At 40.6% G+C, this 17,378-nt stretch overlaps 1 protein-coding gene across 3 annotated transcripts in view; it reads left to right on the top strand.

Annotated features, from left to right (window-relative positions):
- LOC135094348 (mucin-2-like) overlaps positions 1 to 17,378 on the top strand; it is a 55,270-nt gene that overhangs the window by 27,522 nt on the left and 10,370 nt on the right. For 2 of the 3 annotated variants that reach the window (XM_063994380.1, XM_063994381.1), the window contains 2 exons: positions 2,125 to 3,866; positions 6,024 to 6,170. In XM_063994380.1, coding sequence (XP_063850450.1) covers positions 2,125 to 3,866; positions 6,024 to 6,170 — 1,889 coding nt within the window. The remainder of the gene's footprint in view (positions 1 to 2,124; positions 3,867 to 6,023; positions 6,171 to 17,378) is intronic. The other variant, XM_063994382.1, reaches the window with a different exon arrangement.

Below are 17,378 nucleotides of genomic sequence, written 5' to 3'. Positions count from 1 at the left end.
GATGGTATTGCCACCAGCCACAGCGGCGTATGGAGTCTGTGTTGAGGGAAGCTGCTGAGTCCCCACGTCCTGGGTTTCGAGCCGAGGTGAGGGAGATAAAACCAGCGCATCCTCCTCAGGTGCCACATCTGGTTGTTTAACTTCCGATGGTGATAGTAGAGGAGGAGACGGAGAGTTAGATTTAAGGAAATCTTCCCGTCGTGGTAAGGCGGCCGCAGGTGATTTGATCTCGAGGGGCGTAGCATGACGCTGCAGAATCTGATCGACCTACCTTCTAACGACGTGGCCATCCCCTAGAAGAACATTGTAGGAGACGGGACCTGTTGCTGACTGCATGACGCCTGGAACAGACAGGGAACCACCCACATCAGTATATATCCTGTCATGAGTCGAAAAGTGGCGTGTCATGGCCCTTTTGTCGTGTGATTCGCATTGAGCCATCTGTCTTGTCTGAACCCTGTTGCACACACCACTCTGGATCAAGAATAGGCCAGTGCACATTTCCCGGCCGTGAGTAGCTGACAAGGAGTCTCCTGGGTAGTACTCTGGAGCGTTGTACGATACTTGAAAAGGAATTTGTTTATGCGAGTATTCCATGGGAGAGACACCCATCTTCACGATGCTGGATTTGAAGGTTTGGACAGCCCTCTCCGGCAACTCGTTAGTAGAAGGCTATCATGGTGCTGTTCTCACGTGCTTTAACCCGCTTTTAGGGCAATTCTCTCACTGGTGAACGCTGTGCCATTGTCCAACAGGTAGACCGTGAGTGGCGAAGATAGAATGGCAGATAGTACTGAGGGCGTCCATAGTTGCAGCCGTCGAGGTGTTAAGAACCATCTTCACCTCGAACCACTTTGAGTGAGAATGAATAAGGATCAGGAAAAGCTTACCCATGAAGGAGCCAGCGTGGTCGATGTGCACTTTCGACTAAAGTGTAGTAGGCCATTCCCAAGGGTGTAGCTCCGCCACAGGAGAGTTTTGGTGGGCGTCGCATTCTGGGCAGGTTTTGGCGGCTTTTTCAATATCCTTGTCAATGCCTTGCCACCAAACATAACCACAGTCATACCAAGTGAGTGTGGTGTAGAATATATAGGACAGATGCGCGATACCATTTAGGAATCATCACACGGAAACCCCACAAGGCACAACCATCTGCAATAGATAACTCGTTACGTCTAGTGAAGCAGGCACTATATACTCTCCCAGGGTCATGAGATGGCTATCCCCACTTTACCCACTGTAGAACCTTTGAATGTGGGTTCACGTCTTGATCTTCCCCTCACATCCGAGGAAGTTACCAACTGACTCGAGTTCAGCAAGCTTGCCATGAGAACCAATTCCTGGGGGAGTGTCATCCCAAAATGCTAGGTCTGGCAAGGGAAGGCTACTCAGCGCATCTGTGTGGGGTATGTCTGTGCCCTTCTTGTAGGTGATGTCGTAGTCATAGGGAGACGGATGCGAGGTGATGCCATGGCTGGAATAGGAACATCAGGCTCAAACAAGTGTGTTAAAGGCGCGTGATCGGTCACGAGTGTGAAATTCCTGCCGTAGAGGTAGTAATGAAACTTTGTAACACCGAAAATAAGCGACAGGGTTTCTCTATCTACCTGGAAATAGTTGACCTAGGCGCTGCTGAGGCTTGTCACGTGACAGGGGAGGGGGAGAGTGGAAGAAAGAGTGGGGAGGGATGTAGGACGTTACCAGACACTGCGCCGCACATTACATACTCTTTCTTCTCTCTCTTCTGATCTTCCCTCCTTGCCACTAAGGCACTCCACATAACAGTCTGCAATCTCTCACTCACGGCCAGAGTAGTTCATCCATTGCTATCTTCGACCGTTATGTTCATGGTTACTTCTGGTTTAAATGAGCTTTTTTTTTCCCCTTCCACCCTTCCTCTACCCATGCGCATAAATGCATTCAGCATACTTTCATCTCTCTTCTGCAGTTCTGTCCAGTGCACCAGTGCAAGCATCAACAACCATTTTCGATTTTTCTTGCCCTTTTACCGATTAACAGCTTAGATTAATATTTCGTGGTTATTAGAACACACACACACACACACACACACACACAAATGTTTTATTATATTATACATACTTAGTAATGTGATTTTTGTTTCAGAAGATGACATTTTGAAGGAAATCAATGATGAGCTGCATAAAATAGAAGAATTATTTGACACACTCCTTACAATGGTGAACAACCCCGCCACTCCCGGCACAAAGACCTCAACGCAATCATCACCGCAAACCACCACGCCCGACGGTCCTCACACCACCACACACGACGGCACCACGCCTGGAGGCGCTGACACCACCACACACGACGGCACCACGCCTGGAGGCGCTGACACTACCACACACGACGGCACCACGCCTGGAGGCGCTGACACCACCACACACGACGGCACCACGCCTGGAGGCGTTGACACCACCACACCCGACGGCGCCACGACTGGAGGCGTTGACACCACCACACACGACGGCACCACGCCTGGAGGCGCTGACACTACCACACACGACGGCACCACGCCTGGAGGCGCTGACACCACCACACACGACGGCACCACGCCTGGAGGCGTTGACACCACCACACCCGACGGCGCCACGCCTGGAGGCGTTGACACCACCACACATGACGGCACCACGCCTGGAGGCGCTGACACCACCACACACGACGGCACCACGCCTGGAGGCGCTGACACCACCACACACGACGGCACCACGCCTGGAGGCGTTGACACCACCACACCTGACGGCACCACGCCTGGAGGCGTTGACACCACCACACCCGACGGCACCACGCCTGGAGGCGTTGACACCACCACACCCGATGGCACCACTCTCGATGGCGTTGACACCACCACACACGACGGCACCACTTCCGACGGCGTTGACACCACCACACCCGACGTTGTTGACACCACCACACCCGACGGCGTTGACACCACCACACCCGACGTTGTTGACACCACCACACCCAACGGCGTTGACACCACCACACCCGACGGCGTTGACACCACCATACCCGACGGCGTTGACACCACCACACCCGACGTTGTTGACACCACCACACCCGACGGCGTTGACACCACCACACCCGACGTTGTTGACACCACCACACCCGACGGCGTTGACACCACCACACCCGACGTTGTTGACACCACCACACCCGACGGCGTTGACACCACCACACCCGAAGGTGTTGACACCACCACACCCGACGGCGTTGGTACCACCACACCCGACGGTGTCGGCACCACCACAACCGACGGTGTTGGCACCACCACACCCGACGGCGTTGGTATCACCACACCCGAAGGCGTTGACACTACCACAGCCGACGGTGTTGACACTACTACATCCGACGGTGTTGTCAACGGCATTTCAGGCAATGATAGCACTCCAGATGCGAAAAATTTATTGAGGCGTCTTCTATCAGCAAGTGAAGATAATGGTAACAATGATGAAGATGGAAAGGGCACCGATAATGATGACAACGAAGACGATGAGAAAGAAAACATTTCCGATGACAAAGGAAATGGAAATGGAAATAACAATGAAGGGCAAGAGAATGATGAGACAGAGGAGGGGAACAAGGATGATAACAAGTATTCGGATATATGCGAACCTCTTACGAACACCGAAGAAGACCTCTGCAAACGCTTACAAACTGTCATGCAAGACATCGATGAAGTGGCAAGCGAAGTGGCCCAAGGTGAAATCTCTCAGGAACAGCTGGATAAACTGCAAACAAGTTCCAAAAATCTAGATGACATCGTCGAGCTGGCCAAGAATAATGATGAGTTCATTGCCAGTGTGAAGAAAGACACATTCAATGAAGCCGTTAAAGAAGTGAAACAGGTTTGGATTCATTTGCTCTAGTTGTATTTTTTTCTTTTATATTTCATATATCTATTATTTTCCCCATATTACTATAACGTGAGTATCATGGAATTCAATAAAAGTAACAACGATGTTATTCATACTAACACTACTAATTAAAGAAAATGACTTGTATATAAAATAATAATACCGGTACAAACGATAAAATTCATTCTGATCATTAATGAATATTTAAATCACTAAATATACATAAAAGCATCGTCTCAAGTGTCCTGACTCTGCCGTGCTTCCACTCTGGGGAGCCGCCTCGGGTCACCCCATCCTCCTCCTTACCAACTGTCACTCTTCGATGGCATTTTCCCAATATATTATTTTATTGTTTTATCTATTCCAATATTTTGACTCCTCAGCATATTACTGTTAAATAGACCAGTGTTTTATTCTCTCTCTCTCTCTCTCTCTCTCTCTCTCTCTCTCTCTCTCTCTCTCTCTCTCTCTCTCTCTCTCTCTCTTTATATATATATATATATATATATATATATATATATATATATATATATATATATATATATATATATATATATATATATATATATATATATATATATATATATATATATTATGCAGAGGTGTAGACACAGCAGTACCGGTTTTCCTAAGGCAGTTTATTTGATGCTTTGGGAGCAACGCGTCTCATCTTCAGAAGGATGCCTAAAAACTAAGTCACTAAATTACCCGACGGTGTTGACAGAGGAAGGAATAAGAGCTTCCCGCAAGGGCCAAGGCATCAACTAGCCTAACGTGTTGGTAAAACACACACACACACACACACACACACACACACACACACACACACACACACACACACACACACACACATCTTCCTTTAGCCGAAGATGGCTGCTAGTGGCTGACAGGGAAAGTAGCGATTAAAGCAGTGTTACCCAGGTGCGCTTGGGGTATTACTAATGTTAGGCCTCTTATAGATGCGGCCATTTAGCATCACTGTATCATGGCCCTTGAGTAGCATTTCATTAGTGTTGTTCCAGCCACGTGAGAAAATTACAACTGATTGCCAGGTCACGCTCGTATGCAGCACTACTAGTGGTCGTGGCTGGGTGTTAAACCTTTCATTTATTCAGTCTTTACAAGCGACGGCGCTGCTGAGGACTACTTAATGGCCTCCAGTGATCATGGTCTTAGCTAAGGTCTTTCCGAGCCTTCTTTTTTAACCTTAACCTTAACTGTATCCCTATTCAAAACAGCCTAAACTCCTTAACTTCAACCTCCTTCCACTTAACTTAAACCTATTTCCTCTTTACCTACAAATTCCTTCTTAACTCTAATCTCCTTTACTTAACTTCAACTTCTTTCCTCTTAACTCTTACTACACGAGCCAGAATGAGGCACACGTAATATTTCGTAGCTATAGTTAGAGTACAACTCTATATGAACATTAAGCAACTTGCTTCATCTAATTATGCATATCAAATGAAGCTACTGATTGATACTAAAATATAGGCAAAAGCGTCATATGTTTAAGTCTTGCATGACGTAGGAAACACTGGCGTTGAGAAAGATAAGAAAGATAAGAAGTGAAAGATAAGTAATGTATGTGTACCTGCCTAGTATAAGATTACATTATTAAAATTAGGATCGGAGGCAAGGGGCGGGGAGAACACACACACACACACACACACACACAGTATTAAGAACATAAGAAAACTGTTATTGAACTAGTTTCATCTTTCTGTTCTCATTTCTTCCACCTGGCACCACCCTTTTTTTTTATTATTCACATTGGTTTCTCTTTCCTCGCTTTTTATCCTTTTTTTTAGTCTCCTACACCGTCTTTCCCTTACGCACCGACACTGAAATTCATTACTTCAGAGTTTCATTGAAAAGAAAAAAATAAAGTATCTTTACGTGTTGTGGTATTATCATATTATATATAAAAATAAATAAATAGATAAATAAAAAAAATTATGAAATGGCCGAGTGGTCTGTGGCACTTAAGGGATTTGAGGTGGTGTGACGGGTACTTTGCATGTAGGAAGGTGGAAATGACCTACTACTGAAAACACATTTTGTTCAATGATGTATCTTGGATAATGTATGATTAATTAATTTATATTTGATTAAGGACTGGCTTTCATGCTTTCTTTTCTAATTTAGAATGTGCAGGAAGCTGAGAATAAAGTTGATGAAAAGCTGGATCCTCCTAAGTCTGACCACACTCTAGAAATCATCCTTGGAACGCTGGGTGGTTTACTGGGTGTGGTGCTTCTGGTGGGACTCGGTTATCATTTCTACTTGCGCAAGGTATGTGTTGTGTAGCTTGCTTCTTAGCGTTAATCAGAACATTATTATAAAATAGAATGACTAAGAATGAAAATTTTGCAGTAATCAGATAACAATGATAGCATTATAATCTGGATAACTAAGGTATTTCTATATCACCTATCATAGCAAAATAACAATGATAACATTTTAGTTTGAAAAACTTAGGTATTTCCGTAGTACCTATCATAAGCACATTGCCAGTGGCTTCATAAACCTTCCTATGGGAAAGTCTTTCCTTCAGCGATAGGCCTTCATCTTTTGGTGATCCAGACAGTTTATAATTTTATAATTTTGTAAATGCATTAAGTTAAAGTTTGGTAGATGTACAAAATAAATCAGTTTACTGAAATAATGTAACTCTGATGTCACATTAATTAGTAAAATTTAAAATCCGCCAGTTGTGAGGAATTACATATATAATAACGCCTATAAAAGATAGATGGTTATTACGGAAAACCTGGATGATATCTCCACCAGGAGGCGCCTCAAAGCAGGGCATATGCAAGGGAATGAGAAGAGATACCTTTTTGAAATGAACAAATTCACTTTGTTAGGAGAGCTCAGTGCCAGAGTAAACATCTTATAAGCAAATAAACATATTTTGTGATCTATCTAAGATTGCTTATGGAGTAGTAGCGTATTATAGATCACGCTCAGAGCGTGATCTATAAACGCTACTGGGTATATATTGATGTGTAAATGTAATATTTACATCAAGGCGCAAGGAACATGTAAGCTTGGTGCGGCGTGACAGTAAAATATATTACTTTGTATAGTAAAGGGCAATTGTAATTTTATGTTAGAAACCGTACAAGCAAGTTAAAAGTCAGGTTCTCTTTTCATTTGTTTAATCGCAAAGTTAAAGTTAGGCTTTCTGAGTCGTCTCCGCCAGATATTCTCACTCCCCTCCCATTATCCGTTCATGTATGGTGTACTCTTCATATGTATATGGGGCTGCTCTTTTGAAAACGGCGGAATGAAATGAATTTCATCTTATCAATTCTTCTCCTTTAACCGTCTTCAGGCTGTGTACTCTATAATGTTGCATCTCGTGCTATCTTCTATCTCTATTTTCGCGAGAACCGCTCTCTTGATCTTATTAACTCCATGTCTACCTTCCTCCTGTGGCCTCACTGCACAAAACTGCTCTATCTGTTCTATCCACCCATCTATTGCCAGTGTTAACGAGTATTCTCAGTCTTTCATATATATATATATATATATATATATATATATATATATATATATATATATATATATATATATATATATATATATATATATATATATATGTGTGTGTGTGTGTGTGTGTGTGTGTGTGTGTGTGTGTATTTATATAAGACCACTGGCCTAGGGCAACAAAAAAAAAAAAAAACAATAAAAAGACTTAGTTAAATGCCTGATCCCACAGAGATGCCAAATAAAATCACCTTGGACGCATTTTTTTTTTTTTGACGAGTTTCCTAATAGAATCATTTCACACAACAAATAATAAGAATCATGAAAACGTCGTTTTGAAAAAAAAAAAAACCTTCCATAGAACAAATTAGGTCTTGAAAACTCAAAACGGTTGTTATTGACAATGGTTAAGATATGAAGATAATAGCACCTGTCGTCGCATAGCATCGCCATAAAAATAAATAAATAAATAAATAAGTAAATAAATAAAAGTAACTTGTGCGATGGAAATATTATATTGAATTAGATAAGTTCATTTTCTTTTTAAGTAAGAAGAGGACTGTCCCAGGGTAATAAAAACCGCGAAAAAAAAAAAAAAAAAAGGATCCACTGAGGTGCTAGTCTCTAAAGGTTCTTGGCCATGTAGGCAAGGACCTAGGTTTGCCCTCCCTCTGCACGGACGCATTCTTAAAGTTAAGAGCTAATTTAAAATGAGCCGCTCCCCTCCCGATACTCGCGAAGAAATTGGCTAGTTAATATATATATATATATATATATATATATATATATATATATATATATATATATATATATATATATATATATATATATATATACAAATAAAAGTACAGTAAAATCCCTCTCATCCGGCATTCGAGTATCCGGCAGCTTCAAGTATCTGGCACATTTTTCCCCGAGCCTTAAAATCAATAAAAAATCAATGTGTACTCATAAAATCAATTAAAATTCTTGCGCGAGGCATACTTTGTCCCCTCGCCACCAGAGCGCACTGCTTCGCGTCACCCGCGGCCCACTGCACTGTGTTTACTCAGTGACTCAGTCCCGCGTGTGCACTGTTTCTCGCCTGACGCCTTCATCATGCCTAAAGTTGTAGAAAAGAGGAAGCGTGTTGTGCTTACACTTAAGCAACTGATCAGATCAGCTGCTGATTAAGATCAGCTGATCTTTGTTATGGTAAGATGCGTGAGTATAGGGTGGTGATTGTGGACTTAATTTCACTCCTATTCAAGTATCCGGCAATATTCAAGTATCCGGCATATCAGCGGTCCCGTTGATGCCGGATAAGAGGGATTTTACTGTATTAGCTTTATATTAAATGTATGGGAATCGATTGTTATGTAGTTGATAATAATAATAATAATAATAATAATAATAATAATAATAATAATAATAATAATAATAATAATAATAATAACAACAATAAAAAAAAATTATATTTTAAACCCGTGGTGCAGGAGTTGCGTCTGAGTGTAATGTACTAATATTGTCGATCGTCATCTACCGCAAATTTCTTCAAAGCGATACTCGTCTAATGGTCTATGAAATTTATGAAAATGCAAAAGAAAAGTATCTTTTTACAAGACCAAAATCCATGCTAGCACGATTTTCACATTCAGAACATTCACCAGCCCTCCGCCACCTCTCGGATGCTCGTTCATGAGTATTAGTTAAGTAAGACTCGTCGGTCACTCATTTCACTGAAATGGGTGTACCTAGTTATCATTTCAAATAACTAGACTCGATTAAAGCAGTGAGTATCACGAGTGAATAAACTGAAGGCTGGAGAAAAGAAAATGATAAGGAGAGCCTTAAAAAAAAAAAAAAAAAGTTAGTCATCTGCATTGTATTTTGGTGCCACAACTTTACTATTAATAGGCTACAAAGGGGACTGAGTGGGAGTGCAGAGGGAAATAAGGGATTTCAGATTACTTCTAACATAATATTACTCTAACGCGACGGCTTTATAGAAGGTCGCCTTAGAGCAGTGGCTCTTAACCCTTTTTGGCTGCGACCCGAAATTGTGTCCAGATTGACAATGGCGAACCATATACCTTCATAAACGCTCTTTTATTTAAAATTCAAATTAGATTTAAAAGGCATGAGTAGATGTAGGCTGATTTTTTTTTCTCAATTAAATTGTCTGTCACTATGATTACTTAGATGCTAATGACTAATATTTTGATAACATTCTGAATAGGTACATATCCTTGCCGACCCGATGAAAATGGCTTGGCGACCCAACTTTAGGTCGCGACCCAGGGGTTAAGAACCACTGCCTTAGAGGAACACTCAATGTATAAAAAAAAAACTCAAATAAATAAATAAATAAATAAATAAATAATAATAATAATAATAATAATAATAATAATAATAATAATAATAGTAATAATGATAATAAATGAAAATAATAATAATAATAATAATAATAATAATAATAATAATAATAATAATAATAATAATAATAATATTTCAATCTCATTTTGAGTTAATTTCTTACATGACAATTTTTTTTTCTGAAAACATTGTTTCATATTGTGCTCTCTTATACTCTTATCATTATTTTCATATACTTTTTGGGTGTAATATATATATATATATATATATATATATATATATATATATATATATATATATATATATATATATATATATATATATATATATATATATATATATATATTATGCAAGAGTGTCACCGGCCAAGTGAAATCAAACAGGAGGAAAAGAAAATCACACTTATACGCAAGTTACAAAAGAGACATCAATAGAATCATCGAAAATTGAAGGTTAGGTGTCTTGAAACTTCCCTCTTAAAGGAGTTTAAGTCATAGGAAGTCATACAGAAGCAGGAAGGGAGTTCCAAAGTTTACCAGAGAAGGAGATGAATGATTGGGAATAATGGTTAACTCTTGCATTAGAGAGGTGGACAGAATAGGGGTGAGAGAAAGAAAAAAGTCTTGTGCAGGGAGGCTGCAGGAGGAGGGGAGGCATGCAGTTAGCAAGACCGGAAGAGCAGTTAGCATGAAAATAGCGGTAGAAGATAGCAAGAGATGCAACATTCCGGCGATGAGAAAGAGGCTGAAGACAATTAATTTGAGGAGAAGAGTTGATAAGACGAAAAGCTTTTGATTCCACCCTGTCTAAAAGAGCGGTATGACCCTTGTACAGTTATAAAAAAAATCTCTGGGTTTAAAAAGATCGTTGACGAATAATAGAAAGAGAGTGGGTGACAAATATTTCTATCACATCCCATATTTATGCTCATCCACATATGATAATCTCACTACAATATCGTATGTATTTTTGTCCTTGATGTCAGCTTCAGCCGTCAATGTCATTTTGATGTACTACATTTTGTGCACTTCTAGATGTAGACAGTAGCCACTACAGGAGTCTCTAGTTTCGTGAAAAAAAAAAAAACAGCAGAAATTTCGTAGAGCATCATTATAATACCACATTATCTACGACTCTGACCAATGTCTTCTCTTACAAAGATGCCCTTCCAACCTTAATCCTCCCTGAGTCATTATCAAGGAGTTTTCTGTGTATTCGTTTGGAGCGGGAGGTACAGGAGGCAGGCAGTAGACACCTGCCGAAACGATAATTACTCCCAGTGAGGTCTAAAGCACTGTTCAGGGGGTGCTGTGAACTTATCATTAAACCCAGATGTGACCTCACTGAACGTTTCCCTTTGTGTCTCACAACACAAGGGGGTAGTCACAGCCTGCCCTCTAAAGACAACTCTCTTCCTCCACACAAAACTACAAGCACCTAATAACACACACACCCTTCACTCAAAAAATTTTAAAATCATGGCGACTCCTACACCAGCCTCGGAGTCCCCATCTGGGGAGGGGACCATAAATGTCCCCAGGTCGGACTGCCTTTCCGTCGACGACCCTAAGTGTCTTGACACTTCCCTCAACTTTTTCTTCATTAACTTCTGCAACATTCGCGGTCTAAGATCTAATTTTCAATCTGTAGAACACCACCTCTCCTCTTCTAAACCTCATCTTCTTTTCCTCACTGAAACTCAGGTGTCTGAGGCAACTGACAGTAGCCCCATTTCTGTTCCCTCCTACTTTCTCTATCCTCATTTTCGATCCAAAGCTGGATGCTGCGTTTATGTGCGCAATGACTTAACCTGCTCTCGTGCCCACGCTCTTGAATCTTCCGAGTTTTCCACCATCTGGCTACGACTACAGAGTCATTCTCATACTAAATTTATCTGTGCTGTATACCTCTCTCCTAACTCCTCTGACTATAAGAAATTCTTTGACTACTTCCAAAGTGGAGCACATTCTGACCCTCTTCCCTTTTGCAGAGATATCCATTATTGGAGACTTCAATGTTCACCACCAGCTTTGGCTTTCCTCTCCCTTCACTGACTATCCTGGTGAACTAGCCTACAACTTTGCTATCCTCCATGACCTAGAGCAATTGGTGCAACACCCTACTCGTATTCCTGACCGTCTTGGAGATACGCCCAACATTCTTGACCTTTTCCTGACCTCTAATCCTTCTGCTTATGCTGTCACCCTTTCTTCTCCGTTGGGCTTCTCCGATCACAATCTCATATCTTTATCTTGTCCTATCACTCCAATCCCTCCTCAGGATCCCCCTAAGCGAAGGTGCCTCTGGCGTTTTGCCTCTGCTAGTTGGGGGGACCTGAGGAGGTATTTTGCTGATTTTCCTTGGAATGACTACTGCTTCCGTGTCAGAGACCCGTCTTTGTGTGCTGAGCGCATAACAGAGGTGATAGTGTCTGGCATGGAGGCGTACATTCCTCACTCTTTTTCTCGTCCTAAACCTTCTAAACCTTGGTTTAACACAGCTTGTTCTCGTGCTATACATGATAGAGAGGTGGCCCACAAAAGGTACTTAAGCCTTCCTTCACCAGAATCTCATGCACTTTATATTTCTGCCCGGAACCATGCCAAGTCTGTTCTCCAACTAGCCAAAAACTCATTCATTAACAGAAAATGTCAAAACCTTTCAAGATCTAACTCCCCTCGTGATTTCTGGTATCTAGCCAAAAATATCTCCAATAACTTTGCTTCTTTTTCTTTCCCTCCTCTACTTCAACTAGATGGCACCACTGCTATCACATCTATTTCTAAAGCTGAACTCTTTGCTCAAACCTTTGCTAAAAACTCTACCTTGGACGCTTCTGGGCTTGTTCCTCCCTCTCCTCCACCCTCTGACTACTTCATGCCACGTATTAAAATTATTCGCAATGATGTTTTCCATGCCCTCGCTGACCTACACCCTCGGAAGGCTTATGGACCTGATGGGGTCCCTCCTATTGTTCTCCGAAACTGTGCCTCCGTGCTTGCACCTTGCCTAGTCAAACTCTTTCAGCTCTGTCTGTCAACATCTACCTTTCCTTCTTGCTGAAAGTTTGCCTACATTCAACCTGTTCCTAAAAAGGGTGACAGCTCTAATCCCTCAAACTACCGTCCTATTGCTTTAATTTCCTGCTTATCTAAAATTTTTTAATCTATCCTCAACAGGAAGATTCTTAAACATCTATCACTTCACAACCTTCTATCTGATCGCCAGTATGGGTTCCGTCAAGGCCGCTCTACTGGTGATCTTCTGGCTTTCCTTACTGAGTCTTGGTCATCCTCTTTTAGAGACTTTGGTGAAACTTTTGCTGTTGCCTTGGACATATCAAAAGCCTTTGATAGAGTCTAGCACAAAGCTTTGATTTCCAAACTACCCTCCTACGGTTTCTATCCTTCTCTCTGTAACTTCATCTCAAGTTTCCTTTCTCACCGTTCTATTGCTGCTGTGGTAGACGGTCACTGTTCTTCTCCTAAATCTATTAACAGTGGTGTTCCTCAGGGTTCTGTCCTGTCACCCACTCTCTTCTTATTATTCATTAATGATCTTCTAAACCAAACTTCTTGTCCTATCCACTCCTATGCTGATGATACCACCCTACACTTTTCCACGTCTTTTCATAGACGTCCAACCCTTCAGGAGGTAAACATATCACGCAGGGAAGCCACAGAACGCCTGACTTCTGATCTTTCTAAAATTTCTGATTGGGGCAGAGCAAACTTGGTATTGTTCAATGCCTCAAAAACTCAATTCCTCCATCTATCAACTCGACACAATCTTCCAGACAACTATCCCCTCTTCTTCAATGACACTCAACTGTCCCCCTCTTCTACACTGAACATCCTCGGTCTGTCCTTTACTTATAATCTGAACTGGAAACTTCACATCTCATCTCTAGCTAAAACAGCTTCTATGAAGTTAGGTGTTCTGAGACGTCTCCGCCAGTTTTTCTCACCCCCCCAGCTGCTAACTCTGTACAAGGGCCTTATCCGTCCATGTATGGAGTATGCTTCACATGTCTGGGGGGGTTCCACTCATACTGCTCTTCTAGACAGGGTGGAATCAAAAGCTTTTCGTCTCATCAACTCCTCTCCTCTAACTGACTGTCTTCAGCCCCTCTCTCACCGCCGCAATGTTGCATATCTAGCTGTCTTCTACCGCTATTTTCATGCCAACTGCTCTTCTGATCTTGCTAACTGCATGCCTCCTCTCCTTCCGCGGCCTCGCTGCACAAGACTTTCTTCTTTCTCTCACCCCTATTCTGTCCACCTCTCTAACGCAAGAGTTAACCAGTATTCTCAATCATTCATCCCTTTCTCTGGTAAACTCTGGAACTCCTTGCCTGCTTCTGTATTTCCACCTTCCTATGACTTGAATTCCTTCAAGAGGGAGGTTTCAAGACACTTATCCACCAATTTTTGACCACTGCTTTGACCCTTTTAAGGGACTGGCATTTCAGTGGGCATTTTTTTTTATTAGATTTTTGTTGCCCTTGGCCAGTGTCCTTCCTACATAAAAAAAAAAAAAAAAAACGGTGTTCCAGTGCCCCACTCTTAACTACTTTAAACATAGACGACTCACGCTATTTATTGGCATCTGATTTTCACAGTGCGTTTTTTATTTATTTTTTTTTTAAGACGTCTTCAGTCTTATCTCTATCATTTTGAAAACTTACTCCTCTCCTTGATATATATATATATATATATATATATATATATATATATATATATATATATATATATATATATATATATATATATATATATATATATATATATATATATATATATATATATATATATATATATATATATATATATTATCACATATCATTGTACTTTGCAAGAAAGAAGATCAGCATGTTATTGTCTTATTGTCTTTCAGTACTGTCAACTTGATTTTTACTTTTTTTTTTTTGTGTGTGTGTGAAAATATAGTCATGATTTTATATTAAAATGTATTTAACTTCCCATACTCATTTTTTGTGTTACCATATACTTAACTTTATCGTCTTTCCTAACTTGCTTCTCCCTGCAAATATGTTCCTATCACGTAACTATACCGTCTAGAAGTCAACAATATTCCCATTTATATACGTAACACGCTGTACATTGTTATTGTCTTGATATATGTGTTTCCCTGTGTGTTTCCACTTCCCCCATTTGTCTGTATGCCGCTGGTGAAACAAGTAACCGATGACCACTGCAAGAAGCCATGATTCCCTTATCACACAAGCAATATAACTCACCGAACATATTTCAAGACGCTTTTTAATTGAAGCAAACCGGTTTAAGCAGTCAAGTAAGGTAACCATGAAATTCATGGAAGTGAGAGGCCTTATGACAACGACTTGCGAGCAACACACGTAGAAAGAATAACTTAATTGATTTCATCATAATTTTTTCTATTGTGACCAGAATTTCTCACAACATATTTCAGTACAGAGCCAACTTTTGCAGGCGACTTAACAGCAAATAATTTCAACATCCATTGCAACAAATCATCACAACTCTCATGTCACATATGCCTGATCCTCTTTTCCAATATCCTAATTTTGAAATATCAATCCTGACAATATCTACCTTTGCAATATCAATCTATTTAATATTATGTTGGCAACATTATCATTTGCAGCAGAAATCCCACGCTTCTAGGTTTCAAGATCTTGCTTTCTTCGAAATCTGTAAGAGTGGCCTTTGTGGGTTCAAGGGAACGCGTTTACGTTTTTTTTTTTTTTACTTAATTTGCTTAATAATTTACTTAATTTCATTTGATAATCAAAAATAATATATGGAGCAATAGTGTTGGAAAAACTAAGTAAAATCTAAGGAAAACAAACCTGGTGCGCACTCTATGGTAGAAGGGTGAGGACTGACAGGTGGTGGTGTTGTGAGAGCTCGACTATTAGCTCAGAAGCCGAAGCTCCGAGCAAAGGTTTATAAAAGGTATAGTTGGGATAATGATAATACAATGTAACACGATTTTTGTCTTTGACAAGTAAGTGCTATTTTGCAAAACAGTAGAAAATGTCCATTATTCCTGTCAGTGTTTGTTTTTGTGGCTTTTAGAATATTTTTTTCTGCCCCAAAACAGCTAAATTTCACCTTTTTCACCATTTTTGGAGAGAAAACAAACAAAAAATAAATAAAAAATAAATAAAATTCAAATGACAAAAAACATCTTAAAACTTCTGAAACATTTTTTAGGATTAAAAATTAACAGTTTTTCCTTGATTTACGTGAATACAACAAATCACTTTCCCGTATGAGCCCCCTTATGTAGTCTCTCATCATGTTTTCATTGAAGAATCTCTGATATCTCTGTTCAAAGCTCATTATGTCGGTGGAAGCGCTCTCCTTGTTCCTCTGAATATACTCCCATATTCTCTTTCAAGTTGTCGAGGATATGGATATGGACATGGATATCCAGGATATGGATCTTCAAGGACATTCTGCAATCCATCTCACCATAGCTTTATTTGAAGGCAGCAGACTCCTTGTCAAGAGCTGTAACAGATTGTTTCATGAGACCCAGTTTGATGTGTAATGGAGGAAACAAATGAGGAATCACCAATAGCTCATTTTTATTTGATATTGTGTCTCCCACTGTAATGTCAGCCCTTGGAGGCCAGTGCTTTCTCTCATAATGTGCTGCTCTGTCTCTACTTTCCCAAAGGCAAAAAAAACAGGGAATCTTGGTAAAACCTCTCTTACAGTCCCATCAAGAAAGCCACCATCTTGAAGTCTCCAATAACTTCCCAACCATATTTGTTGTAGTTCAAAGTTTCCAGGAGAAGCTTTACACTGCTGTAGTCCTCCTTAAGATGCACAGAATGAGCAAGAGGCAAAAATGGATACTTGTTTCCATTGTTCAGAAGTACACCCTTCAGGGTTTTGGAGGAACTTTCATTGAAGAGTATCCATTCATCTGCATTACAAGCAATTCTAATAGCATCAAACAAGCTTGATACATCATTGCAGTAACATAACCTGTCCTCCTTTGCAAAGAAGCTGGTGAAATGTTTGTGACGTTTTCTTCGGGTGGTCACTTGCACACTATCATCAAGTAAATCTCATTCCTTCAACCTTGAAATCAAAAGCTCACCTTTTGAATTTATCAAACCAAGATCTCTGATGAAGTCATTGAGGTCTCTTTTGGTTTAGTTAGTAAGGATTCCTCTTAACTACAACTGTATCAGTGATTTCACAGTCTTCCTCTCTGTTTAGCTCTTCTGACTTGCTGCTTTCAGCTGATAGTTAACTTCTTTCTGGAGGAGCTGGTACAGGAAGATAAACACTGTGTGGTATTGGTGCAATGGAAGATTGAATGTCTGGATAGAAAACAGCAGGTGCATTTTTCTCAGATCGGCGTTTGAAAGGATCCACCATGCAGAAAAAGCAGCCAGTTGAGTGATCAGTAGGTTCACGCCATATTCTAGGAAGACCAAATTTCATGGCTCTGCTTTCCCCTGTAAAAGAACAGTGAGTTCCTGTTAAACTTATTTTATTTTTATTCTTAATGCTTAATTGGATTTTACTTTTGAAAAACTAACAGCTATTTTACCTTCTAGTGTTCTCTTACAATGCTCACAAGCAAAATGAGGTGCCCAGGTCTTGTTTTGGTCCCCAACTGGCACAGCAA

This window comes from Scylla paramamosain, chromosome 45 (assembly GCF_035594125.1).
Source record: "Scylla paramamosain isolate STU-SP2022 chromosome 45, ASM3559412v1, whole genome shotgun sequence".
Classification (NCBI taxonomy): domain Eukaryota; kingdom Metazoa; phylum Arthropoda; class Malacostraca; order Decapoda; family Portunidae; genus Scylla; species Scylla paramamosain.
The sequence above is the reverse complement of the archived record's forward strand: the minus strand, read 5'-3'. Positions and strand labels throughout refer to the sequence as shown.